The sequence below is a fragment of the Labrus bergylta genome, chromosome 17 (assembly GCF_963930695.1).
Source record: "Labrus bergylta chromosome 17, fLabBer1.1, whole genome shotgun sequence".
Lineage (NCBI taxonomy): Eukaryota > Metazoa > Chordata > Actinopteri > Labriformes > Labridae > Labrus > Labrus bergylta.
This window is the reverse complement of record NC_089211.1, coordinates 7,662,515-7,689,696: the sequence shown is the minus strand read 5'-3', so window position 1 is coordinate 7,689,696 and position 27,182 is coordinate 7,662,515. Positions and strand designations below refer to the sequence as shown.

Sequence of the window (27,182 nt, the reverse complement as noted above, 5' to 3'; positions counted from 1 at the left end):
TTTCTCTCCGTCTTTCAGCGGAGCATACTGCTCGGTCAACTTCCGAACAAAACATCCTGAGCATCAGTAGTCCTGTCACATCACCTGACAGAGACTGAGGACGCAAACAAGGAAAACAAGCTCGGAAAACGTTATCGTTGAGCAGTTTGTCGTCTACAGATGGCTCAGTGGTTTTAGAGAAGTTACTTAAAGCATTTACTGAGATTTTAAAGTTTTTATTTCTGGGGTTACTTGTAGGACTCGTTTATCGGCTTTGGTTTTACAGGTCAAGGATTTGTACCAGGTCCCAGCTTGATGACCTGTTAACTACGATCAGTACCAGGTCCTTGAGTTTGTTGACCTGTTAGCAACATGAGTCCAAAATAAACCAATATGACTTTCATGACAATAAACCGGCTCAGTGTTCCTCGTACAATCCTAATGAGACTCTGAACGCTGTCAGGCTTCCCGGACACAAATTAAAACAATCTATTCACATGACTGATGTCACAAGCATAAAGCAGAGCACGTCAGTGTCTCAACAAACCGCCTCGATAATGAGGCTTTGTGGGTCACTGAGCCGTGCAAATATCCACGTTGCTTTTTGTTTGAACACATCTCAAGACTTTTGAGTGTTTTCCAGCCTCGTCCTGTCCTTCCACCACTTAATACGTGATAAAGTTTTCGGTGCAGATCGAGTATGAAAGCATGATTTAGATCTCTTAGGCTTTATCTGCTGTGTCTGTGTCTGCTCTTCTTCCTTAATGACACAGAAGCAGCTGTTGAATAAAGAACCAGATCCACTTCATCACTCTGCGTCTCCTCCCTCTCCTCTTTTGGAAACTGTTGGTTGATGGAGAAGCCTGCAGGTCGTCTCCATTGTGTGTGTGTGTGTGTGTGTGTCTGCTGACAGTGTGTCTGTGCAGGCGCTTTATGGGCAAGCAGGGCCCGTCCTCTCTGGTTTCACTGAGCAAAGAGGGGGCACAGCTGCAGCCACCAACGCCGAAACCCCCCCCCCCACCCACCCACCCACACGGGACAACTGCACCGCTGCACAAACAAGGAGCATGCTGTGTGTGAAAGGGCTGCAGACACACAAACCCTAATGGAAGGGATTAGATCGGGCTGCTCCACTTTGATACACAGTTCCAGGCAGCGCAACGTCGACGCCGCTCTGTCCACTCACACAGAGCTGCCAGGAACCGAGACCAGCGTCTGAAGTCCCTCCAGGACCCAACAAAGGCCGCTCTCAGGGCCGAGTACTCATATCTATCTGAGGACACATGCAGGTCCTGACGCCTGCAGGAAGCATCGAGATGTTGCCACAGTACAATGTGGAAACATTTGTGATCTTCTCTTTGTACAGTCTTTTCTTTATGTAAACGATGAAGTGTTAAACGTGTGAAGTGATCACTGAGCTGACGAGGCCTGAATCCAGAATCAGAACGGATGTTTTTACAGAAAAGGATGAAGTCAAATCAAATGAGATCACCCTCCCTGCAGGAAGTAGTGTGTACGTTTACTGCTTGTACCTAAACTGCAAGCTAACGCACGCTAGCACAAGCTAACCGCCGGCCTTTGTCACCTGCCTGTCCAACAGGAAGTAGACCAACTCCACGTCCACGGGTAAAAGACAACACAAGGTTCACCCTCCTTTTAGAACAAGCTTTATCGAGGTGTTTCTCCTCACTGTGATTATATTTTCTCTTCTTTGAGTGGAGGAAACACACCAGCTCTGCCCAGAAACTTCCCGACTCAACCAGAACAAAGCAGAACAGTAAAATCCAGTCAGAGGACAGAGTCTCTGCAGACACAGACACCACCACACATGTATGGAGGCCCAGAAGGGACGATGGAGCAGCTTCACTTTAGGAGAAGTCTGTATTTTATTTTGAAGGAACAACCTCTGTCTTTAAACTTGTTTGTAATTCTTGACTGTATTTCCTCCTCTGTGTCTTCCTCGGTTCCTGGGTGTCTGATGAGAGAAGTGGGTGAAAGTGTGTTTCCCATCGCCTCTCTTTGGTCGTGTCTGAATAACAACAGCTGAAGCTGATGAAGAAGTCGTCCAGCTGACTGTGGAGTAAGTCTGACACAGTTCAGCTTAGTGTGATTACAGTTTACACATCTGACCGCAGAGTGTTTACTGCGACAGCCTGAGCCCATCACTTACTGACACCATGATCATATTTACAGAGGACGAAGAGAACGGAAAACAACTTCTCTGACGTGAGGGTCCAAGTCGTTTAGATTTAGATTTTTATTTATTAAAGTTCTAATGATTGTTGTTGTTGCAGCTCAGGGTAAATAAAATAAAATAAAAACTCCTTCTGTCTTATGGAACACTTTCTGTGTAGACAACCTCGACTGGAAGACGTCACCAAGTTTCAACTAAAGTCAGAAATCATCCTCCACTTCTGATTGGCTGACAGAAGCGTCGGAGAATACACAGCTGCGTTTGTGTGTGTGTATTGTGTGTATTGTGTGTGTGTGTATTTGGTGCCTTTCTCGTTGTGTTAGCCCCGCTGTGTTTTGGCTTTTCATCTCACTCACTCAGCTGTGAGTCTCCTGCAGTGTGAGCTACCTTTCACTGGGGAAACACATAAGCACGCACGCACACACACGCACGCACGCACGCACACACGCACACACACACACACACACACACACACACACACACACACACACAGTGGGTTTAATGTATATTAACCCCGCTGCGGCTGTAATTGAACCCTAACCCCGGCTACTAAGGTTGTCAAAATGCCAACTGACATTTTTAAATTGCCATATTAACTTCTGTCAGTCCTTCAGATCTGCATCATTCCCTCACAGATAAATATGTGTCCGGTTTAACTTTAGTGCAACAACATTTTAAAAAGCTCCAAAGCATCAATCATCCTGACAGAGGCCATGACTGTTTAGACACTTAATAATCTGTCTGTATGTGACCTATAAACCGGGCTGAGTATGTAACGATTTATTAAAGTGAACTCTTGTGTGGGCTGCATACTGGGAGCACTGGTTCATTCCACAGCACACTTTCCCACACTGGTATCTTCCAATTACAAAACAGAAGACACCAAAAATAGTTCTTCACATGTTTGTATCTGACAGGCAACAAACTTTCCCCGCAGCTTCACTCTCACAACACTTCAGTTGGTGGTCTGGGAAAGTGTGTGTGTGTGTGTGTGTGTGTGTGTGTGTGTGTGTGTGTGTGTGTGTGTGTGTGTGTGTGTGTGTGTGTGTGTGTGTGTGTGTGTGATTTTGGCAGGTGCAACTTATTAGCCCCGTTAAAGCCTCTGGGGTCTTATTTGTTCGGTGTTTCTGCAGCGAGTCTCTCAGGAACAGGTGCTGCATTTGGAAAAGATGTTTATACTGAGAGGAAATCACAAGGGGTCCATATACGCAGGATTTAAAGAGCGACTCTGCAATGCATGAAAGTCCACGGCTCAAGACTGTAAAAGGACCCCAGTGGCACGAAGAACACTTATTAAGATCCGATGTCAGAAAGATGGACATGACACAGCAGCGATACAATAAACCCTCACAAGTTTTTCCCGATTTGTAGTGGGCGCTGGAAGCCTAATGGTTAGTGCTAATGGCCCTATGTGCGGAGGCTGCCGTCATCCAAGTGTGCGGCTCGGGTTCAAATCCGACCTGTGGCTCCCTCCCAGCGTGTCATGCCCCACTCTCTCTCTCTCCCCCTGATTTCTGGCTCTATCCACTGTCCTACTCCGAGTCACTTAAAGGCATAAAAAGCCCCAAAATAAATCTTAAAAAGAAAATGCTCAACTTGTTTTTACTGTGAACAACTTAAAGGAGTGGGTGTTCTGTTCTCATCACCTTACAGCTCTACACTGCTCCGAGTGGTTATATGCATATTGCATCTTGTGGATGATAGTGTTCATTTCTGAGGACGTGCAGAACCAACGCTGCACACCAAACACAAGGCCGATGTCATGCATTCTCTAACACTTTGTTAAAAAGCAAGTATACTCAGGGCTTTGCAGACGGTCTCAGTTTAGTTTAGCTTTAAAAGTCCTTGTTTAAGGGTTTGTTTGGGCTAAAATAGGACATCCAAAGTCCATTGTTTCTGGGATAAAAAAGTCTGGTGTTTCACCCACTCCTTCATTACTTCACAATCTGTGACAGTCTGTCGTATTTACAGTCTGTACGCAATAACAGAAAAAAAATGAAGTGCTAAAGTCCTGAAAACCTGAGATAACCCCTTTGGTGTCGACAACTCATGCTACATGTCTGTTTCCCCAAACAAGGAAACATAAATGTTTAACAGCTTCAGCACAGAAAGGAAGACATCACCACATCGCAAAATCAGAAATGTGGAAAACCAAAAGACAAAATTAGAGCTGAAACTAAAAAGACAAAAATCAAACCATAAAGAGACTCTGAGGAAGCAAAGAGGTCCTCTATGAACCCTGTTACACAATTATTCCAGAAATTCCACAACTGTCTCTTGGGTTTACAAAGTGATGGAGAAAGAAAAGAAAATATCCAGTGAGCAGCAGCAGATCTCTGAGTGGAAATGTCTTGTTGGTTGCAGAGTACAAAGAGGGAAAGTCAGACCAGTTAAAGAAGAGAAAAAGAAACCATAACTCAAAGACACACCTGATGTCACAGTCAGAAATAAACGCTCTTTATCGATCATTTGGGGATTTTTTTTAGACTTTGCAGGTAGAAGAGCATCTTTGTAGGGACAACACTTCAAACCCTGGAGAAAGAAAACACACCTGGTGCTTCTTCTGTCAGCTCAAAACAAAGAAACTGAAGCTGCATCAGGCATTCCAGAACAATAAGAGAACACAACAAGGACAGTAATGACCTGAAAAACCTGCCAGGTCTGATCAGCATCAACGTCTGCAGAAACGTTCAGCTGCTCAGGTCAGAGATTAAAGCATGACTGAATCCATCAAACGTTCAGACCTCTGAGAGGGAACTTCTCTTGGCACACTTTGGCCCCCTTAGCACCAACTGAGAAACCATCTAACACCCTCATTTAACACCCGCCTGACTGAGTTTTGCTGCTGCTCGCGTCCATTCCTTCATGACCACAGATTACACGTCTTATAATGACTGCTCTCAGAAGGAGTTACCAAGTTGACTGCACGTTAAAGGCTCTAATTTAAATCTTGCTCACACTGATTTCTACTTGTTTTTCTGTCATTCTCTCTGCATTGTAAGGCGATACTTAGTTTGGCCAGACATGTCAAAAAAGAATCTCTGATCTCAGGACCAAAATGTTTTGGATGGAGACAACAGGAAGAACTTGTGTGTAAGTGCAACCACTCGTCTGCTCCACCACAATCTTCCTCCTACGATGAGCATGATCCTCGAGATACCAAAGCTTTGCAGTCGAGGAAATCTCAGCGTGCCAAAATACCAGCACACCAAACTGTGTCTACACCATGTCCCAAAACAAACCAGAGTTCACAACTTCAAACTGCATCCATGTATAAAAAAGGGCCATTTTGCTGAATTTTTGCATGACTCACAGAATCTCCCAAACCCAGAATCTGTGTTGCATCTTTATCAGGAAAACAAACAGCTTCATTGAGTTCTGCTGGACTTTTTTGTCGTAACATAAAAGACCTTCTGTGATTTCCAGCCTTAAAAACTGTCGGTCTGTAAGCTGGATGATGAGTCACAATGGAAATGCTGCTATATGTAGGGGGGGGGGGGGTGAAGCTGGGAGAGGAGTGCTGCTGTGTTGGGACGATGATAAACAAAAACACACAGAAACACAGAGACACAACCAGCTGCTCATTTGTTGATGCAGATATACTGAGTTAAGACACGATAACTAACACCAAATAAGCTTGATAAACAGCAAATATCTGAAGTTTTTGATTTAAAAATGACTGGAACATCCAATGGACTCCGTATTACTTCAATTAGTTCTGAAATATAGTTTGCAATGAATTGTTTTTCGATCGATTAATTGGCATTTTTTTCAGCAGCTAAAGGTCTCTGCAGAGGTGCGACTAAAAAAGTAAGAATTCACTATTTTAAAGCTTTGAAAGTAATAATATTTCAATAAGAAACGCATTCATTTCTTTCATTGGCTTGTTGTTATTCACTTCTTTCGCCCAAATATGTGAATATAAAAGTATAAGAAATGTTTAATATTTTAAGAGTTAAAACCTTAAAAAGACACCTGAGCAGACTAAGAAGAGGTCAAATTAATGATCATCTTTTAGTCTTGTTCATATTTGAATGTCTCTTCCATCTTTGCCTCCACAGTCTGAGTTTGTAGAGATGGAGGAAAATGTTTATTTTTCAGATTAAATTGAAGAAGCTTCTCTTTTTCAGCTTAAAAAAAGTCAATGTGAAAACCATGATGCGTTCAAAGACTGGATTGTCCGTACTGTAACAACACTAACCCTTCTTCAGATATGATCAGCTCTGAGATCAGATCCCATCATCACACCGCCTGATCGAGGAGAAACGCTTTACCTTCTTTATGAGAGGAAGCCGGCTGTGCCTGAGCTCATCGGTCCGTCCTTTAACGGAGATATAAATCCAAAAGTTGAAAACGTTTCAAGTCGCAGTTTTTCCTCCTCTGAGTCCACTTAACCTCCAGCTGAGCTCCTGGACCGCCGCTGTGTGTCTCAGTGTTCACTCAGTCTCATCCACACACTGACAAACTTTCTCCCATTCTCAAAACAAGGACCGGACCGCCCGCGTGACGTCACCGGCTTCTGCGCCAATCACGGGCTGTCACATTCCCTCACAGTTTATTATTACACAAGTGTTTTATTAGCCTATTTCTTATTAACTATAAACATATTGCCGATTTGGGAAAAAAAAATTATATTTCTTTATTTTACATGATTTATAATCCCAGAGTGATTTTACACTCTGTTATTGAGAGACATGCTTCTCACACACATCGACCCAAATGTGCGACCTGAATGTTTATACAACTCACCTGTTTACATTATATGAAGGTTTAAAGGGATGTAGAATTAGGGGGCGTGGCCTATTTGAGTTACAGGTAGGGTGTCCCCTCAGCCAAACCAGTAGCTGAACTTATCCTCTTGAGTATCCATCCTATCCTCTAAACAAACAAGAAACAGTGGCAGAAACTATTTTTTTACAGTAAAGGAGAACTGTTTTAGAACATAATGCAAACAATAAAGCTGCCATGCTCTTTTCTTTTCTTTCTGTTGTGTTCTTTGTGCTACATGAGAACTTTGAGGAGATCAAATACAGCCAGACAGGAGGGGCAGTAAAGTTCATTTTACCCCAGGGACCACAAACGGGTTCATCCAGTCCGGGTTTTATTTGTCATAGAATAGAAAAGAAAGCCTCAGATTGAATACTGTAAAACAATAACATATGTGCATCTCTTTGATATTTGACATTCCTCAACTACATTTATTACTAAAACCATTTTTACACATTCATTCCCTTGAGGAAAAGTTCTGGCAGTAAAAGCAATTAATTATTTTGTCAACAGACCAAAGGTCTGACTGGGAAAACTGGCTCCTTTGACTGTACAGTTAACTAAAGGGGACAGTCCACGAAACAATAAACAAATAAACTAACCTAAACTAAAACTGCCCTGCTGAGGGGATTCACTTTGACTCTGCTGCCCACTACTGGCGAAGAAAACCAGTACACAAAGTACAAATACAACTGACCTCCAACCTTGTATAAGCTCGATATTTTCTTCACTTGAATCAGAATTTATTTTTTATTTTTTCACCTAGAACATGACTTCATATAGTGTAGTGTTTTATCTCCATGCATCCACCAGCATCAGATCAGTTCAACCAAAAAACCTCAAATTATTATGAGTTCTCTTCTTTTTGAGCAACAGCTCTGTGGAAGGATTTATTAATTTTTTTTTTTTTTATAATGATCATCAAGACAAATGTTGCTGCAGGCAAAGTACATTTATATAGTAAATAATTTAAGAATAAACATTTTTTTAAACTCAACAACAACAACAACAATAAAGAGGCATTAAAGTCACCTAATCATTCTTAGCAGTATGTCTACGTATCATTAAGATTTATACAAATGGAGGTATTCACACACCTTCAGGTTTTTTATGGATTAAAGAAAAAAAGTATTTAGTCATTTAAATGACTCAAAACTGAATGTTACTTTTCAAATTTGTGTCAACAAACTTTACCTATTATCAAAACATTATTGCCCAAAATCAATCTCTGCTTTCATAAAATCCCTGAACTTAAGAACACGATTATACACTTTGACTTAATTGTGTTTCCTATTTTATGAAATAATAATAATAATTAAAATAATCATCCACTATATGTTTCTTTTACTGAAAGCATTCAATCAGCTGACCCATATAACATACTGCCAGATATAATGATAGTAAATAGTCAATTTTTTGGAAAGTAATAAGGTACACATAATTTCTTATTAAATCTGAACTTCTCCAGATTTAAAATCAAATACGTCTATTTATTTTTTATTTGTCGCGATAAAATCTTACCCATATCTGCTAATAATAAAATCCTTCAGAATAAGAGCCCCAACATACTTCTGTTAGGCTTGTATATCCACAACGATTACTAGTTTGAAAGATATTATACGATTGTTTATATAAACTGTTATTTCTCATAAGATGGCTGCTGCATGAAACTGTATAAATCAAGCTTTCGTGTCTGCATATGAAGTGAAGCTTTTATTGTGAAAACTGTTCTCGGAAGTCCTCTTGTTCTTGATAATAACGGAACACAAATGAGCTGACCGTTAAATCAGAAGATAAGATGTAACAGTCACCGGTTATTAAACGGTCATGAAAGGAGCTTCAGCGTCGGCTTCTCGTAAGATTTTGTTATTGTTATTGTTATTATTGAACGAGCTTCATCTTTAAAATGATCATTTACAACAACAAGGCGATGGAGGATCATCAAGACTCGCTGGGACGTTATGTCTCCGGATCTTCATCTGAAGGAGACATCGCTGCTTTCAGGACTGAAACTTAATGTAAAACATTTGTTCAGATGAGGATCAGCTTCAGATGAGGATCAGCTTCAGATGGGACAGCAGAGTGAGGACTGACTGAGTGTATCTTTAGCCCCGTTCATTTATGCTAACAAAGGTGTGAAGTGTGTATTTCCGCGTCAGGTATAACGGTCCACCACGTCAGCACCTCTGAACATCTACAGCCGAGCAGGAGACACTGAGGACGGATAGACTCTGTTAACCCTAAACCAACACGTTTTTAATGTATTCAACTTAAACCTGCCTGCTAATGACCAACCCCGTTATAACATGACTCAGAGAAGCCAGATGTTGTTGTTGTGTCCTGGGGAAGGCTGCAACTTATTAAAGATGCAGAACATTTCACATTTCATCAGGCATAGTTTCAATCAAATAGTATCATTTGTTCATAAAGTATTATGTTATTGTTAATTTGTCTTGTACCTACTATCAAATAACTGTTTTAGTGGAGAAATACAGGCGTACCAGAAGTCCTTGTACTAATAAAACAGCTGCTCTTATATAATATTTCAGTGTTAGACAGAAAAAGTAGGACAGTTTTCAATTTGATAGACGTTTATTCAACATTAATAAATATGTATTATCCTATCAAACCTGACAGAATAGTTTATCTGAGAGGTCAACAGAACAAGCATCCAAACTACGACTGTTTAGATTTATTTGTATAAAAGTTTCTGGCTGTTTGCCAAAAGACAGCTTCAAATACTTGTAGCGTATACCAACATGCAGGAGTAAATGTATTTGTTTGTCTTTCTTGTGGGGAGAAGGTCTAACTGAGCATGTGCAGTATGAGTGCCTCCTCTCTGGCATGTCTCTGATTGGAGTAATAAGACTTATTCAAACCGTCCTCAGTGTCCTCTACTTTAAACAGCCATGGCTCTGAGGTCCAGGAGATCATGGACGACTGTGATTTTCGGCGTCTTTCTTGGATTCACGGCGTCCTCGTGGCTCATCGTTCCTCAGGTTCTGGAGAGTAAACGTAAAAAATCTCCAGAGTGTGTGTACTTCAGTGACTCCTCTGCTGGTAAAGTCCCTGATCCGGCTGTCAGAGACCGAGGCGGTCCGCAGGTCGGTCCAGAGGAGTTGAGAGGATTCGGCCTTGGAGGAAACGTTACCGGAGAAACCAGGAAACCTGTCAACCGACCCAAACGTTTCCTCTATGTTGGCGTGATGACAGCGAAGAAATACCTGCGGTCTCGTGCGGTGGCTGCGTACAACACCTGGGTGAGCTCCATACCTGGGAAGGTGGAGTTCTTCTCGAGCGCAGGGTCTGGCACCGTCTACGCGCCCGGCCCCCTCCCAGTGGTTTCTCTGGAAGGTGTGGATGACGCGTATCCACCACAGAAGAAGTCATTCATGATGCTGAAGTACATCCACGACCACTACCTGGATAAATACGAGTGGTTCATGAGGGCGGACGATGATGTTTATATAAGAGGTGACTATTCCTGGAATCAGATGGCTACAGTTTGTATGTTTTTGTGTGTGTGTGTGTGTGTGTGTGTGTGTGTGTGTGTGTGTGTGTGTGTGTGTCAGTGAGAGAAAAACAGCTTGCTGAAGCACGGACATTCATGAGGCATGCTGTTAATCACAGAGTGCAAAGATGAAATTTTCTTTCAGGCATTTGTTTTATAATGTGTTTCTTCAGCATGACAAGTTAATACATATTTAGTTTGCCTTAAAGAATCCAAATTAAATGTGAACTCATCTGAGAGGCAGGACTTTCTTAGCTTGCCAATGCGGCTACTGTGTCCTGTAGTCTCTGCAGGTCTCTAGCTGACTGAAGTTTTCCTCTCTTCAGACCTCGGTCTTCCCCAAACACTTTGGCTGAAGGTCTAATAGCGTCTGTGTGTACTTTTCATGATTGTTTTTACTTCTAGTCCTAGAGAATTATCCAAAAGACAGAGACATTAAGTAACAGTCATTGAATTTTTTTCCCAGATGTTTCAGACCTTATTCAGCCCTCGAGAACTGTGTCATATTCAAGTCTGATTTCGACCCTTTTCTAGGTGAGAAGCTGGAGCTCTTCCTGCGGTCTCTGAACAGCAGTAAGCCTCTGTACATTGGTCAGACCGGTCTGGGGATGGCTGAGGAGCTGGGCAGACTGGCCCTGGAGCCCGGAGAGAACTTCTGCATGGGGGGGCCCGGGATGATCTTCAGCAGGGAGGTTCTCCGCAGGATGGTCCCTCATATCAGCACCTGTCTGAGGGAGATGTACACCACACACGAGGATGTGGAGGTGGGCCGCTGTGTGAGACGCTTCGGAGGAACGCAGTGTGTCTGGTCTTATGAGGTAAATGTACTCAGTGATGATTAACATTTCTGGAGTCCCATGGACCCTGTGTACAGTGACAGAGAAGGAATGCGAGGCTTCTCTGAAGGAGCAAAAGAAAGGTTTCACTGTAAATGGTTTCAACTAGTTATCTGTTCATAGCGATTGAGTTTGATTAAAACGGTAAAAATACTTTTCCCGTTTTTTTTTCGTTCAGGTATTTGGACGTCTTCGATGGTCTTGTTCTCATGTCATGGCTTCTTTCTTCACAGATGCAGCAGCTCTTCTATGAGAACTACGAACGCAACAAGAAAGGTTTCATTGAGGATCTTCGCAGTAGCAAAATCCACAACGCCATCACACTCCACCCGAACAAAAACCCCGCCTTCCAGTACCGACTCCACAACTTCATGCTGAGCCGAGAGATCTCCAGACTCCGGTACCGCACCATCCTGCTCCACCGCGAAGGCCTGGACATGAGTCATCTCAGCGATACAGAAGTCCTGTGGGAGGACCAGCAGCTGGGATCCCCCCCATCCTACATGCTCTACCGGCCCAACGAGAGGAGTGATGTCATTGAGTGGGACTTCCTGACCGGACGCCATATTTACTCTGCTGTCGAGAACAAGATGTCTCGGCACAACCTTGGGAACGTTTTCCGGACCGCTCTTGAAGACATTATCCTGCAGGTCATGGAAATGATTAATGAGAATTCAAAAACTCGTGGTCGTGTTATTGACTTCAAAGAGATCCAGTATGGATACTACAGGGTGGATCCAATACACGGTGCAGAATACATCTTAGACTTACTGCTTCTGTACAGGAAACATAAAGGACGCAAGATAACTGTGCCCGTGAGGAGACACGCTTACCTTCAGCAGTCCTTCAGCCGACCCTTCTTTACAGAAACCGAAGAGTTGGATGTGTCTGAACTCGTGGCCGCCATCAACTCTGAGTCCCAGTCCCAGTCTTTCCTGCCCAACTCTCTGAAGTTCCTGTCACCTTTCCAAGTCTACGAATCAACCGCAGAGGTGTGGGAGCAGAGTCAGAGGAAGGTCAACATCCTCGTCCCGTTGTCCGGTCGCTACGACACTTTAATGCGCTTCATGGAGAACTTTGAGAAAGTGTGTTTGATACCCAAACAAAATGTAAAGCTTTCTCTCATCCTGGTGGACGGGGAGAGCAATCCGAGCGGAGGACGACACGTTCAGTTAATCAAAGACTATCACAAGAAGTATCCCAAAGCTGACCTGTCCATAATCCCCATGACAGGGAACTTTTCCAGAGGCTTAGCTCTGGAGCTGGGCTCTGCACAGCTGGATAACAACACTCTACTCTTCTTCTGTGATGTTGATCTTATATTTAATGGTGACGCTCTGCAGCGCTGCAGAGACAACACTGTTCAAGGTCGACAGGTCTACTTCCCTGTCGTCTTCAGTCAGTACAATCCAAAAATAGTCTATCCTGAGAGAACCCCAAGAGAAAGCAAGTTTGTGCTCACAAAGAAGAGCGGTTTCTGGCGGGATTACGGCTTCGGGATCGCCTGTGTTTTTAAGAGTGACTTACTAAAAACTGGAGGTTTTGACACCTCGATCCTCGGCTGGGGGTTGGAAGACGTGGACTTGTTCACCAAAGTGATAAATTCTGGTTTAAAAGTGTTACGCAGTCAGGAACCAGGAATCGTTCACGTTTATCATCCCGTCCACTGCAACTCAAGTCTGGAGCAGAAGCAATACAAGATGTGCCTTGGGTCCAAAGCGAGTACGTTTGCATCGACGATGCAGCTAGCCGAGCTGTGGCTGGAGAAGCACATAGAGGTGGGGTATAACAGAACTTCATCCTGACACTCCAACACCGCTGCACTGTTAATGCAAGTTTACCTCAATTCTGCTGAAGAAGCGCCGGACAGGGGTCCTTATAGGGCGGAACATTAAATCCTGGAAGGAACCAAGACTTTCCAATCCAAAACAGAGATGGACCAAACCAATTAAACCAAACTAACATAACTGCAGGAAGACTAACCTCGAAGGAATGGGACAATATAATGCCAGAGCAGAACTGAGTCTAAGATAACCTGCATCAAACAACGGAAGTCAGCTAGTGTATCCATTTCCAAACCAGCTGGGAGACCACTGACCCAAACACAGTGGTTGTTTCTTGGTACTTTGAACAGTGTCCTGTTCTTTTCAGCTTTACAAATTTCCTGATGTTTTATTTACAGTGCCAATGATGCAGTTAAAGAGCTTTGGGACCTTTTTCCAGTTCTTTAGGATTTGGGTTAACTCTGAGTTTTTACCAGCGTCATATTTTTAAATTATACATCTGACCACGCTACTTTTGGTAGTCCACAGCTTCGGAAATATTTTTAAAATGACCCAAAGAATAAGTAGTATTGCCCAAATGACTCGATCGGTGATTACAACCAGTTTATATTCATTTCAGAAAAAAAAATCAAATGGAAGACACATGGTAGACTTCAAAATCAGATATGATACTAGTACAGATCGAACTATATCGACACCTGTTTCAATACCAGGGCAAAATAAATAAAAGTCTCAGGCAGAATATTGGATCATTTCTGTTTTCAATTACCAAAAGTTGCCAGCAAACACCTTCACACCGTCTGAATTACACAAATATTTGCCAATGTATTTGTGCAATTCAGACGGTGTGAAGTTGTTTGCTACTTTTGGTGGATTCATTCCCCTTCTACTCACCCCTCTAATGAAATTGATGTAGTCTTATTTAAAGCTGTGACTCTTTTCGATACCATCAGTCATTAAAATGACGCAGGTTGTAAAATGTTAAAACAGATGGTGGAAATATTTGACAATCTTAATATATTGTAGGAGAAACATTGTGAGGCTTAAACCCAACATGCTGCTCTAACGCGTCGCAGGTATTCAGCGTACGACTCAGTGAAACAGTGAAGTCAGTATTTAATCAAGGCGGCTGCTGAGCAGTGCGTCTTCTACGGTACGCAATCTGTTCGTGTGTGTTTGTGTTTCTGTGGCGAGAGAAATATGTAATCTTACTAATCTGAATTCATTGAGGCTCCATCCTGCGGACATAAAGCTGCGTGGTTACATGTTGACTCCTCTCTAACGATCTCTCATATGTGGCGGGCGCCATTTCTTTATCTTGTTTTTGCCAAACCATCCAGAGAGTTCCTGCCATGAATCAAAAAGTGACTCTAGAGGACAGCTAGCAGAATGTTTCCTTATCATCATCATGTTGTTTGTTTGATATTTGTCCAATTCAAAGGTACTTGGTGGAGTTTTAAAAAATGTATCATTGCCACAGGTGGCCATTAAGTGAACTGCAATCAGCATCCCCGTTCTTCACACTCTATAAGAACGATATTACATCAGCCAATAAGGTGACATTGATGAGACAGGTAGCGATTTACATCATCACATTAGATACACACCTGTTCCTTTAACTTCACCTTCTTCAACACTGATGGTCATATCATGGTTCACAACAGCTGGTGAAGTCAGTTTGTCCAGATCTGACTTTTCCACGAGGATAGTGTTTTATTAGCGATAGCATTAGCAAGCGAGGAAGCTAAAGTGATCCTGTTAGCTCAGACTTGGCTAAGTGCATAGCTGAACGTTATTAAAGACAAAGGAATATAAAGCATGAACACTTATTCACAGGCCAAGTCAGTTTAAGAAGTCTGGCTGATTGAAGCCGGGGATACACTGAGTTTTCAGCCCAAATCTGACCCGGTAATTGAGTTGTATGGCTGATTTTGAAGTCGATGCAAATTTCAACTCCACCGCGTGTCATTTTCCGTGTAGAGAGAGGCGCGAGGACCAATCACAGCTTAAACAACTGCTCCCAACCAATCAGATGAATTTCTGACATGCCCAAAGTGGCAAGCCTATAAACTATTTACTCTTGCAGTGTGAACAGCATTTTTCCAATCCTACCGTGTATTCCTGGCTCAGCTGACACCTTCCACTCAGGACAACCTAGTTAGCGAGCTAACTGGTATGAGACAGTTACGGGTCGAGTGCCCCGCTGATATTGATTGTAGTTTTCCCATTCAGCAGGACGAGCAGATATGTTGTGTTTTATGAGGGTTTGTGTGTTGTAATGTGAGGGTCCATATCAAGCTATTATTTAGCACTGTTGGCGCGGGAGGGGAGCGGAACAGAAGCGAGGCTCTGGAGTGTCTATTTAATGTCTCACCCTTTGGATTGTTCTTGGTACAACCATCCTTAGCATGTAAATCGGTCCACAGGCTGTTAGAGGCAGCAAAAGAGCAGTGTTTCATTAAATCTGTTTTGATATTGGCAATAAAAAACAATCAACATGTATTAAAAGTCCATTAAACTTTTACGTTTTTGATAAAGATAGAAAAGTGTTGAAGTAATCCTCCAGCGGCTGAAGTAAAACTGAAAAGACAGAAGACTGAAGATGCTGTCTGACGATCGGTAAATGTTTAATTTAAAGTTCACAATCGTTTAAGTGTCACAATCAGACAATCTTTCAGACAAAGAAGCCTCTATACAGATTTCTGTTTTTGTGTTTTGTTCATTCAGTGCCACAGTTTCCTCTTGGAAATAATGAGGATGTTTTCGTTTCTGTGACTTGGCGTCTCTAATAAAGTCTTATTTTATGAACTTTTCCTCCCTGACTCATCATGTCATCATTTTAAACTGTGTGTAGCCTCACATATATGTTTTATTGGTGCTGTATTCTGCCAAAACAAGCAGTCTAATCATTGGTGAGCAGCTAAAGAGCAAATTTATGATGATTTAAAAGTAGTGTCCTGAATGATGTGCCGAGAAACAACATATGAATCGATTGAAGGTGTAATACATCATTATCAGTATCTTTTATCTAAACCCCTGGAAAACACATTGAGGGAAAATCCCCATTTGCAGTGGGGATGAGGTTAATCACACCCACATCTGAAAAGTGGAGTACTGGGTGCTAAACAAAAACATCAAAAGACAGAGACACACCAGACGCTGCTCCAATTAACATTTAATGGGAATTATCACCACAAGTACTGTTTATGGGCCCTCTGCCTTCATAGAATAAAATAAGCAGGTATCATCCGCAAACAGAATACACTTAGGCAGTTTGGATACATTAACAAAATCATCAATGCACAGGACCGACCCTTGGGGTGCCCCACACTTAATATTGCATGTTTCTGATTTTATATTATTTATCTAAACAAACGATTTGATATGTTTTTAAGAAGTATGGTAATGTTTATGGTGTCAAGCACCTTTTCAAGGTTAACAAAGACGCTTACTAAATACTGTTTCTGATATATATCGCAGCAGGGGATATTACTAAGGTTAATTCCACTAGTGCCACTGATAATAAAAAAAGGAGTGAGACTGGCCTCCTGTTCAATGAATCGTCTGAATTTCAAATCGTCCAGTCAAAAAAAAAAGGGGGAATCAGGGAGTAAATTTAGGCCTGATGAAGTTTTACGGACGGATGCTAAAATGTATTATTTTTCTTGTGGTCCACGAACGCAGCATTGCGGATGACGTTGCAGCAGGAAAACAAACATGGCGTCCGGGCAGCAATGGGTGTTGGTGGAAATGGTTCAGGCGTTTTACGAAGTAAGTTTCCCTCCTATTTACTTAAATCGTGTAAAATCATTTTATGAAGTCTTCCAACACTCTATCCGTGTGTTCAGCTTCACGGTGATGTTTGTATTCACGGATAAACCGAGAAACGATAAATGTAAACTTCTCAATCAGGAAGTAACGTCCGTGTCCCGGGGACGTCTGACAGATTCTCCCTCTCAAACGTGAACATGGACGTTTAATGATCACTAGAAAGCTGCTGTTTCTCCTAAACCTCAACATATAAGTGGGAAATAATATAACACGTATTGGTGTTGTAATTCAGCGTTAAAACTTAAACTACCGTAAAGTTAAAAGTGTTTCTATCTGTCGTGAAGTCGAGCATTGCTGCATAGTTAGTGTGATGATGAGTTCAAGTTCACTCTGTACCTGTACAGAAATACACTTATTGATGTCTTCAACAGATACAGGTCATTTCCATTATAATACTTTATTTATATAGCATCTTTAAAAACAGGTTTACAAAGTGCTTTGACAAACAATCACAACAGTTTGATGGTCTTAGAGGTTAAATAGAGAAACTGTCCTGCTGACTTATTGTCACCTTTCTGCTCATGTTGCATTATTTGCAGATGTCTTGTCAACAGCTCTGATATCGGCCGATACCGATGTATCGATACATTCCTACTTGATATAATTAGATTTTTTACTACAATCGTATCAAAGTTTACAAATCTGGTCTCATGACAACATGAGTGCTTATGTTACGCAGCTCTGCACATGTTCAGGGAGTTTTGGTGTGGATGACGATACACGTTTTAGTTTATTGCTTTGATTCAAACTTGTGCATCGAGTAAAGTTATCAGTAATAACCAACAAACACCCTGGTGTGTGTGTCCGTGTCCTCCTGTGTGTCTGTCCTCCTCAGGCTCCTGCGTATCACCTGATCCTGGAGGGGATCCTCATCCTGTGGATCATCAGACTCCTCTTCTCTAAGACCTACAAACTCCCCGAGACCTACAGACTGACAGAGAAGGTAAACGCAGCGCCGCAGAGTTACAAACAAACAGAAGTGTGTGTGTGTGTGTGTTTAAGTGTGTTTGTCTCTGAGCAGCTGTGTCATGTGCCTTCAGGAAAAAGAGGACCTGATTGAGGAGTGGCAGCCGGAGCCACTGGTTCCTCCTGTTTCTAAAGACCACCCCTCCCTCAACTATGACGTCGTCACTGGGTAAAACCACACAGAACCCCGGCCTCCCTCTCCTTCACTCACTGCTTTAAGATAACGCTCAGTTACTTTGAGTAAATGGATTCTTTCTAACTGCTTAAAATAAAATGTAAATAAGGGTAAAAGTCGATGTGCTCTGGCAGACAGCTCTTCACGTCGGAGCTGCAGGGGAGAGAATAGAAACTAAAAGGATCCTGTAGCTCAGAGTGTTAGCCTTCGATTTATAATTCATTAATTGCACATGGTGGAATAGGGCGTTGCGCAGATGGGCAAAACGATGCACGTTGCTAAGTGAATGAAACAATAGTCGGGAAAATAGCTACCTTTTGGATGCACAGTATGTTTGTATGTGTCCAATCTTCTGTGGAAAGCACTGCGTCCTATCTGAAAGGCCGTTTAGACTCCTGAGGACTTTCAGTTCTGTTCTCGTGCAGATCCAAAAGTATCAAAAGACACCAGATCAGTTCAGCCGAGTGTTTTGTGTTAAATCATTATTATTTCCAGCTCATGAAACGCTGCAGCAAAAAGAAAAAGAAACTGATGTTGGATTTAAACTCCCTGTTTTCCTCTGCAGACCTCCCAGCCATAACATCATCATAAATGGAAAAGAGTGCATCAACTTTGCATCCTTTAACTTCCTCGGTCTCCTCGACAACGAGCGGGTCAAGGTCAGCTTCTGACATTGATGCTATCACCAGCTGTGTTTGTGTTGTTTTTACTTCAGTGAAATAATCATTAAGAGGTTAAATTCTTGTTTCGTCTCCTCACAGCAAAAAGCTTTGACCTCCCTGAAGAAATATGGCGTTGGTACGTGTGGTCCGAGAGGATTCTACGGGACGTTTGGTGAGTAAACAACTCTCTATCTTTTTTTTCTATTCTAATTAAAATTCCTCCGTCTGCAGCCACATGATTTATAGACGATAGAAACCACAGAGGCTGTCAAGCAGATGTTTCTAAAGATGCTTAGTCTCCAGTGTCAGTCAGAGGGGGCGGGGCCTGAGAACAGCTGGCACTGGATGTCAGGATACCAGATATTTAAACTTTGAGACGATTTTGAGCCGCTCCGATGGCTTCAAGTTGAAAATCGTTCAACTTTTTCATAAAGGCGTTGTTGACATCACCGGCGCTCTTTTCCAGATGTTTGATATTCCCCGTATTTTTCGACAGATCGTGTCTTGTACCCACATCCTCCTCGCTCCGTGTCTGCTGGGTCAAAACGATCTCGAATAAAAACAATCAAGGAAAAGTAACGGAGCAGTGTCCATCGTACAGTGGGCGTTATCAACAGACTGTTGTCATTTCGTCTCGGTGCACAAACGCTTTATGCAAGCGCTCCAGAGTGCACAGTCATCGCTCTTCTGTCCCAGAATAAACGGCATGTGGACACGGGCCTTATTGACAGTCTTTCTCCCCTCACACACTCACACACTGCGCCTGTGATGGCGAGCTCCTGTGTGACTGATGGCTGTTTTTAACCACCTTCTCGTCTCTCTCCTCCAGACGTTCATCTGGAGCTGGAGAGCCGTCTGGCCAAGTTCATGAAAACTGAAGAAGCCATCATCTATTCGTACGGCTTTGCAACCGTGGCTAGTGCGATCCCGGCGTACTCCAAGAGAGGAGACATCATCTTTGTGTGAGTCAGGAGGACAGACGTGTTCACAGCAGCATCATAACCGGATCCAGAGAGACACATGTACCAGCTGCAGCCTGCATCATGTTTACACCTTTTAAATATTTACAACGTTTCCTTTGATGTTCAGGGATGAAGCCGCCTGTTTCTCCATCCAGAAGGGTCTCCAGGCGTCCCGCAGCTTCATCAAATACTTCAAACACAACGACATGGAGGACCTGGAGCGGCTGCTGAAGGAGCAGGAGCTGGAGGACCAGAAGGTCAGAACAGTGTGAGCTGTGCTATTACCGTGATAGTCTGAATATAAGATGTTTTTTTTACCTTCAGGGTCTAGACTTGTTTTATTTTTTAAAGATTTATTTTTGGGGCTTTTTGTGCTTTTATTCGAGAGACAGGACAGCGGATAGAGTCGGCAATCAGGTAGAGAGAGGGGAATCACTCACAGCTGCAGTGTCAGCAGGAGACACCAGGGGGAGACTGTGATCTTCACAAAGTTTTTTTCATAAACTTATCTTGATTGGCGGGTCATCTTATAATACCGGGTGTCTTATATTCGGACCAATACGGTGAATAAATACGGCCCAGAATGTTTGAACTGCAGAGTCTCATATACAAAAACCTTTTGTTTACCTTTCAGAATCCACGTAAAGCTCGAGTGACCCGGAAATTCATTGTGGCGGAGGGTCTGTACATCAACACAGCTGACATCTGTCCGCTCCCTGAACTGGTAAATCAAAATCTAAGAGATCATGTCTCTACGATGAAATAAACACAATCTCCTTTGTTTGTTGACTGTCCAGGTTTATTGTCCTTCAGGAAGGCAACACTGATTATAAACTGTTGCATGCACAACCTTTAAATCTCTGATACACCATATCCTCTGTACCTTTAAATATGTAAATGGGCTGTGTCTGACCACGCCCCCTCTCTGGAAGGGCTTGGGTGGCTCGGTCTTTCATGTCCTATTGTTTACGGTGAGAAGGCAGACTCAGAAGGCAGAACAAACACCTAGCTGTGGGAGTGTCACCCACCTGGGGGAGGGGTTACTGCCCTTTGTGATGTCATGAAGGGAAAATCTCCAAACGGCCTGTTTGAGCACACATTTTCTGAAAAGTGGAGCAGGCAAAAGATGGAGAGGATGGACTTTTCTCATTATTGTGGGGTTTGTAGACAGACAAGGGACACAGTCAGTACACACAGACTTGATTCAGTGTCTGCCACAGTTTTTCTCTCAGTTTTTTAACTTCAGATGGTTTATGCATCTTAACTTAAATCTGACACTTCTGGCAGTGCTGTCATGAGTGTGGGTGTCTGCGCTCATGCATCGTGTTTCACCTGCAGGTGGAGCTGAAGTACAAGTACAAGGTGCGGATCTTTCTGGAGGAGAGCATGTCGTTTGGGGTTTTAGGAGAACACGGCCGAGGAGTCACCGAACACTTCGGGGTCAACGTAAGTACACTCGACTTAAAGTTTGTCTCTATTTTAAAGTATATCTGCTCTGTGAAAGCTCAATCTATTCAGGTTTTCACTGTTTTCTTTGTAAAGATCTGATTGATTACAATAATACTTCTTCTTCCTATAGATTTATTTTATAGGAGATCTATTATCCTCACTGTCACCATTCATGATGTCAGTCTGGGACTCTTGTTGAGTCGCTTTGTGAGAAGCTTAGCTCAAAAAAAACCCCGTTCTTTATCTGATACTGGTGTCAGGAAAATCCCTCATTTCAGCCTCTGCCTGAAACACTTCATTTCAGCTACTGTCTCTTTAAGACCCTGCCTCCCCACCTCCCAACTGTCCTCTGATTGGCCAGCTCTGTTTGCAGTCGCAGGGAAATTTGAGTGGTCCTCCAGGTGGGCGTGTCCTTGAAAGAACTGCTGGGGGGCAGTTCTGATACTTTAGCAGAACCTGGTGTCAGTTTCTGGCCATGTCTCGCCAAATTCTCGTAATGTCTCGTTCAGAGCTGCAGGAAACCGCTTCCAGGGATTACGCCAACAACTGTGTATCTTGTGTTCAAAAAAAACAAAAAAAACGTGCAGAGCTCTGAATAAACATGAATGTGATTATACTTTGGTGGCTCTGTTTGGTCACGGTGCAGATTGATGACATTGATCTGATCAGTGCTAACATGGAGAACGCTGTGGCCTCTATCGGGGGATTCTGCTGCGGACGCTCCTTTGTCATCGACCACCAGGTAAAAAAAAAACATGTTAGAAATCACTGTCTCTCTGTATCACTGCTCCTCATAAAGACTAACAAACTGATGAAGCTGGTGTGGAAACGTCTTACTCTCTTAGCGGTCTGTTGTGATATGGCGGTACAGTTTCATGAAGTATACATGTCTCTTCTGGTTTTCAGCGTCTGTCGGGTCAGGGTTACTGTTTCTCCGCCTCTCTGCCCCCCATGCTGGCTGCTGCTGCCATCGAGGCTCTCAGCATCATGGAGGAGGATCCAGGTACGGGCTTCCTCCTGGTTTCACCTCTAAATATCGTTTATTCTAAGACTCATGTCTTTTCACACTCTTTGATATATTTTCTTCTGTTTTTCAGATATTTTTACCGTCCTGAGGGAAAAGTGCAAACATGTTCACAAGGCGTTACAGGGGTGAGTTCATGTGCGCTCTAGTCTCTGTGATAACGGCCTGCAACTGTCGACCGAAGAAGGAACGTCAAAGAGGGTTACTCTAGCTTCACTTATGCTTTCTGCACAGACAATGCAGAATCATCCATTTTTTCTGTGCAAGAGTATTTCTGATTTTAATGTGCATGGTCAGGAGGAACAGTTTTTGAAATCTTTGTTTTTGCCTCTTTTGGAAAGGAGAGTAGATAGACTAGGAAACCAGGGAGAGAGAGAGTGGGGAAAGGAGCTACAGGCCGGACTCGAACCTGGGCAGCTCTCCATACATAGGGGGGCGACCTAATCGCTAGCCCATCTTATCCCTGACACAGCTCTATTTTCTGCTTTCATTTATTCACATAACAAAACACATACTACAATAAAATCCACCTGTCCATCTACTGATAAAACACTTTAGGAAGACATTACTTACAGAGGATAATTGTTCCCATAATTATATGTAACCCTGACATCTAGTGGTTAAAATGGGTACTGCAGTCTAAATTCTAAACATTGTAGAGATCTGTCTCCCCCTCTCCTCTCTAGAGTCGATGCTCACACAGGTCACCATGTGGTGGACACTGAAGCTTCAGTATTTATCCAGCTCTGCATCGGTCTGTAAACCTTTCTGTGTTCTAACCTCTCTCCATTTTTCAAAAACATCTCCAATATTGATCCTAGTTTGAGCACGTTTCTGCTCGTGGAGCTTATTAGAAACATGCAGAGGCTTTTTAGGTCGGGTACAATCACTTCTATCTGAACCACTTCTCTTGCTGCTTCCATCGCTGCAACACCTGTTGGTTTGACCTGATAACTGCTCTCATATCTGGCAAACCAAGGGGCGTCTAAAACGGCCGTGTGGGGGTGCCTTAAAACCGTCTACCTTCTCTGTTCAGGCAGTATGTGGCCGTTATATCATATCAGTATTTTGTTTTTTGCGACAGGACTCCAGGTGTGAAGTTAGTGGGTGTCCCGTTGGCTCCGGCTCTTCACTTGCAGCTGGAGAAAAGTTCTGGATCCAGAGACTCAGACATGCAGCTGCTGCGCTCCATCGTAGATTATGTAAGTCCTCCGTCTCTGTTTCTGTAAAACATACAAAGATGTAGAATTTTATAAAATGAAGATGAATCTCTTTGTTACTTTAAAAGACTGTCACATATTTCCTTACCTTTAAGTCATTCCAAAAATCATCACCTGTAGTTTTTAATGTTTTTTAAGCTTATATTTGATATGAATTTCTGCACAAACCTTAAAGATTTCCCTGCATCTCTAGATGATAAAGGTGATAAACATCTGGCCTTGTTCTTGATTGTCTCACAGCAGAGCTCCTTGTATTTCTTTTTTCAGTGTTTAGAAAGAAATGTGGCTGTGACTCTTGCTCGTTATCTGGAGAAAGAGGAGCGATTTCTCCCCCCACCCAGGTGAGAGACTCTACCTCAGTACATCTACATCCAGTTAGAGGAAGTCTGACTGGAATGCATGTAAACGTTCCTTGCGTCCTGTAAAAAAGCTTCATATTTATGTGTTTGTCCAAACTGTGAAATTCAAATACTTAGCGGTGTAATGTTGAAACAGTCTGTGCATCTGATGCTGCGTCTCCTCTGTGTGCGTCGTCAGTATCAGGGTGGTGGTGACGGTGGAGCAGACGGACGAGGACATCCAGAAGGCCGTCACCTGTATCAGAGACGCAGCTTCAGCTCTCATTAAGTGATGATGATGTCATCAGGAACACCTGAGCTTCAGCAGAAGTCCCTTCGGGAGAGCAGGAGGGACCTGACGCTCTTATTTACAGACTGTGAGCGCTGCACCCTGAATGTGTCACGAGGATCACCATTGATTTACACATTGTATGTTCTAGATTTGATTTTTTTTTTTTTTTTTTTGTTTGCGTCTTTGATTATTATTTCTCTTTGCTCTCGTGCATCATGTGCCATAAACGCACCACAGCTCCGACATGTCGTGTGTTATGATGAATGTACGTTTTCTCCGTTAGCCTTGAATCATAATGAAACGACAGTACAGAGACGCTGAACTGACCTGCACAGACTAAATGACTCGTTGCTTATGACCAAATAGAAAACACATTCTCTTGTTTGTTTTTTTTACTTTATTCAAAATGTCTGCGGTTTAACGCCTGAGCTGCACATCAGGGTTGTGGTTTTATTCGCAGTTGTTTTTTTTACACCTCAATTTTTTTGTTCTTTGTTTTTTTTTCAGTCGATGCTATTTCTGATTTTTTTCTGAAGTATTTTTTCTGACCACTTTGCATTATGAAATGTAAATATATCTAATTTAAATTACGTGTGTGTGTGTGCTTGTTTGTATGTGGGGACCTTACCGTGTACTGACCTTTTGGGACCCACTCTATCTCTTCTAGACGGGCGGAGTTACTCAGATTATTTTATAAGCCAAGTGCTCGTATAACTTTTCCCCATATGACTTCAAATTCAGTGACTTTAACTCTCTTCAGACCGCCGTTTCAAGCCGCGATATTTACATCCCTGTGACGTTCACCTTCAGGAGCCACAGGCCGGATTCGAGCCCGGGCCGCCCGCTTAGAGGACTACAGCCTCCATATGCGCCCACTAACCACTGCTCCACCAGCGCCCCAAAACTTTAGTAACTTTAGAGATTCAGATTAATAATACAAGACGACAAATAAGTTCTAATAATATATTACAAATAAGACTTTATGAGCTGCAGCATTTTAGTTTAATAACATACTAACACCCTCAATTAGTAGAAAACTCAAAGGAGAGAGAAGTCTTTAAAAGGGACAGTTTGCATCATTGGTGTGGTACATTCTCTTCTATTTTTCAGATTAATTTCAGAGGTGAGACTTTTATGTTTTTACTGTTTTTAATTAAAGCAAATCATTTCAGATTTACTCTTTTTCACCCTGAAGTGTCATGTAAAGAGGATACTTGGCTGAGGAACACAGAACATGGCGACGTTTCCGCTCCGGCCTCCAGATGGCGCTCTCTCCAAAAACCTCCCTGCGCTTATCGTTGCGCGTGTTTTTAAGTAAGCGCGTGCGTCCGCTCCACTTTTCCACGCTCCCTTCTTTTCAGCTCGAGGACAGAAGCAAACTTCAGGATCCGCAGGTCTGCTCTCTCTCTCTCTCTCTTTCTCTCGCGCTCGGGGTTTCTGCAGGATTGCACCGGGATGAACGTGGCTTTGTTTTCCTCCCTGAACCCGCATCCGTCCCGCACCTCCATGTGTGGATCCTGAGAAGAGAGCGCTTTTCTCTGCGGGCTGCTGGAAAACAAGAACAAGAGGAGACCCAGCAGCAAACTTCAGCTCCCAAAACTGGAGGAAACTTTCTTTTTAGTCAGATTGTTAGAATTTTTCCTGCTCATTGAAGAGAAGTTTTGACGCCATGGCTTCCGTCCCGTGGACTTTTCTCTGGATGCTTTTCTTGTTTCCAAGTCTGAGATGTGAAGGTGAGTTTCAGTCACACTGCAAACACAGAATCAAGATAACGCTGAGATGTGAGGCACTGCACCACAGTTTAAAAAAAAAAAAAGAGTGATTCAAAGTGAAGTTTCTGCACATTTTTGCGCGTTCATCTGTGCGTAAAAACGAGTTCTGTGCATTCCTGTGTGTTCGCCGTGCCTCCAGATGCTCTTACACAATACAAACAGCTTTTACTCATCGCCTTTCTTTGTTGCAGTGAAGTTGAATAAGTTCTCAGAGTTTGTTTGAGACCAATTAGAGCTGCAGATTTAATCTCCAGTCTGCAGGAAAAGGCTTGTTTTTTTTTTAGGAGGCACATCCTCCTGAGTCACGGTTAATGATCAAAGCTCATCTTAATTATATATTTTAAAACGTTTTAGAATTCATTCCAACCACATTTGGCTGGAGAAATGTGTATTAGCTTTTAGAAGTGCGTGTTTGATGCGTCTGTTAATGTTGAAAAGTGGTTTATGGAGGAGGGGGAGGCTGGGTGAGGGGGGAGGGAGGGGGGGGGGTGTCTCTCCCCCTGGTAAGTTTCTGTGGTCACTTAAGCTCGTCTCTCGGCCTGTTGACATGTGGTCCTTCAGCCCCTGGTCCGGGTAAAAAGGTGCCTGTGTGGGACTCAAAGGGCCTCTGTGTCGTTGTCATGTTAATTGGACGCATAGCTCGAGGTGATCGCGCGTCTTTGTCAGTCAGGTTAATTCATTTACTCCCCCAGCGGGGGGGCGGGGAGTGGGGGAGATTTCCTGTTTTCAGCTTGGAGGACTCACCATTTGGTATGAAGTGAAAGGGGGCACGGGAGGTGGGGCGAAGGGGTTAAATGACCCCCCCCCCTCCTCAGTAAAAGGTATGTCTTTCTATTGTGAGCTGGCTGAGAGTTAAGAAACAGTGAAGTGGACTCAAACCCTCAAAGTGAACCCTGAAGGCAGCTCGTGACCTATTGATGCAGATTTGATATTCATACATCACTTAACGTGTCCATCGTTTGGTACATCTTTTTGTGTAAATCCAGTTGAAGTTTTTCACGTTTCAGAGCTGCAGCATAAAGTCTCAGGGTTTGCACATGTGGTCAAAACTAAAATACATTTAGACAAAGTAGGAAAAGTTTTAAGCTCCTTGTGTAATCCCACAGAGCTGCAGCTAATGATCGTGCTCATGTTGACTCATCTGGTGATGATTTTCTCCTCGATATTCGATAAACTTTTGGACATTTTGTTTCCCAACATGCCCCATTGCATTTCCGTAGACCTTAAAGAAGTTACGTTCAAAATAAATCAAGTCTACAAAAGAGTAGTGTTGAGTAAACTTTTTCATGCTGGGTTCCCACGGGTCCTTAAAAAGTCTCAAATTAGATTCTTTTGAAATTTAAGGTCATAAAAAGTTTTATTTTGGGGCGCCACTATAGCCTAGTAGTTAGTGCACGCTCCCCATGCTCAGAGGCTACAG

General features: G+C 42.9%; 4 protein-coding genes across 5 annotated transcripts in view; 3 read left to right on the top strand and 1 right to left on the bottom strand.

Annotated features, from left to right (window-relative positions):
• Positions 1 to 6,706, bottom strand: part of megf10 (multiple EGF-like-domains 10) — a 47,909-nt gene extending 41,203 nt beyond the window's left edge. For both annotated transcript variants that reach the window (XM_029280316.2, XM_065965720.1), the window contains exon 1: positions 6,448 to 6,706. The gene's annotated coding sequence lies outside the window, so the exon portion shown is untranslated. The remainder of the gene's footprint in view (positions 1 to 6,447) is intronic.
• Positions 6,707 to 8,664: 1,958 nt separating this feature from the next.
• On the top strand, positions 8,665 to 15,885 carry chsy3 (chondroitin sulfate synthase 3). Its single transcript, XM_020649404.3, has 3 exons — positions 8,665 to 10,414; positions 10,986 to 11,269; positions 11,521 to 15,885. The coding sequence occupies exons 1-3, from the start codon at positions 9,850 to 9,852 to the stop codon at positions 13,090 to 13,092; spliced, it is 2,421 nt and encodes an 806-aa protein (XP_020505060.2). The 5' UTR covers positions 8,665 to 9,849; the 3' UTR covers positions 13,093 to 15,885.
• An 874-nt stretch (positions 15,886 to 16,759) lies between these two features.
• On the top strand, positions 16,760 to 24,580 carry sptlc1 (serine palmitoyltransferase, long chain base subunit 1). Its single transcript, XM_020649381.3, has 15 exons — positions 16,760 to 16,842; positions 17,738 to 17,845; positions 17,943 to 18,037; positions 18,609 to 18,702; positions 18,805 to 18,877; positions 19,535 to 19,667; positions 19,795 to 19,924; positions 20,302 to 20,391; positions 21,006 to 21,113; positions 21,763 to 21,858; positions 22,023 to 22,119; positions 22,214 to 22,268; positions 23,225 to 23,342; positions 23,628 to 23,701; positions 23,898 to 24,580. The coding sequence occupies exons 1-15, from the start codon at positions 16,789 to 16,791 to the stop codon at positions 23,989 to 23,991; spliced, it is 1,419 nt and encodes a 472-aa protein (XP_020505037.2). The 5' UTR covers positions 16,760 to 16,788; the 3' UTR covers positions 23,992 to 24,580.
• A 586-nt stretch (positions 24,581 to 25,166) lies between these two features.
• ror2 (receptor tyrosine kinase-like orphan receptor 2) overlaps positions 25,167 to 27,182 on the top strand; it is a 48,053-nt gene continuing 46,037 nt past the window's right edge. The window contains exon 1 of the mRNA XM_020649384.3: positions 25,167 to 25,723. Within this exon, the coding sequence (XP_020505040.1) occupies positions 25,660 to 25,723 (64 nt within the window). The 5' untranslated portion in view covers positions 25,167 to 25,659. The remainder of the gene's footprint in view (positions 25,724 to 27,182) is intronic.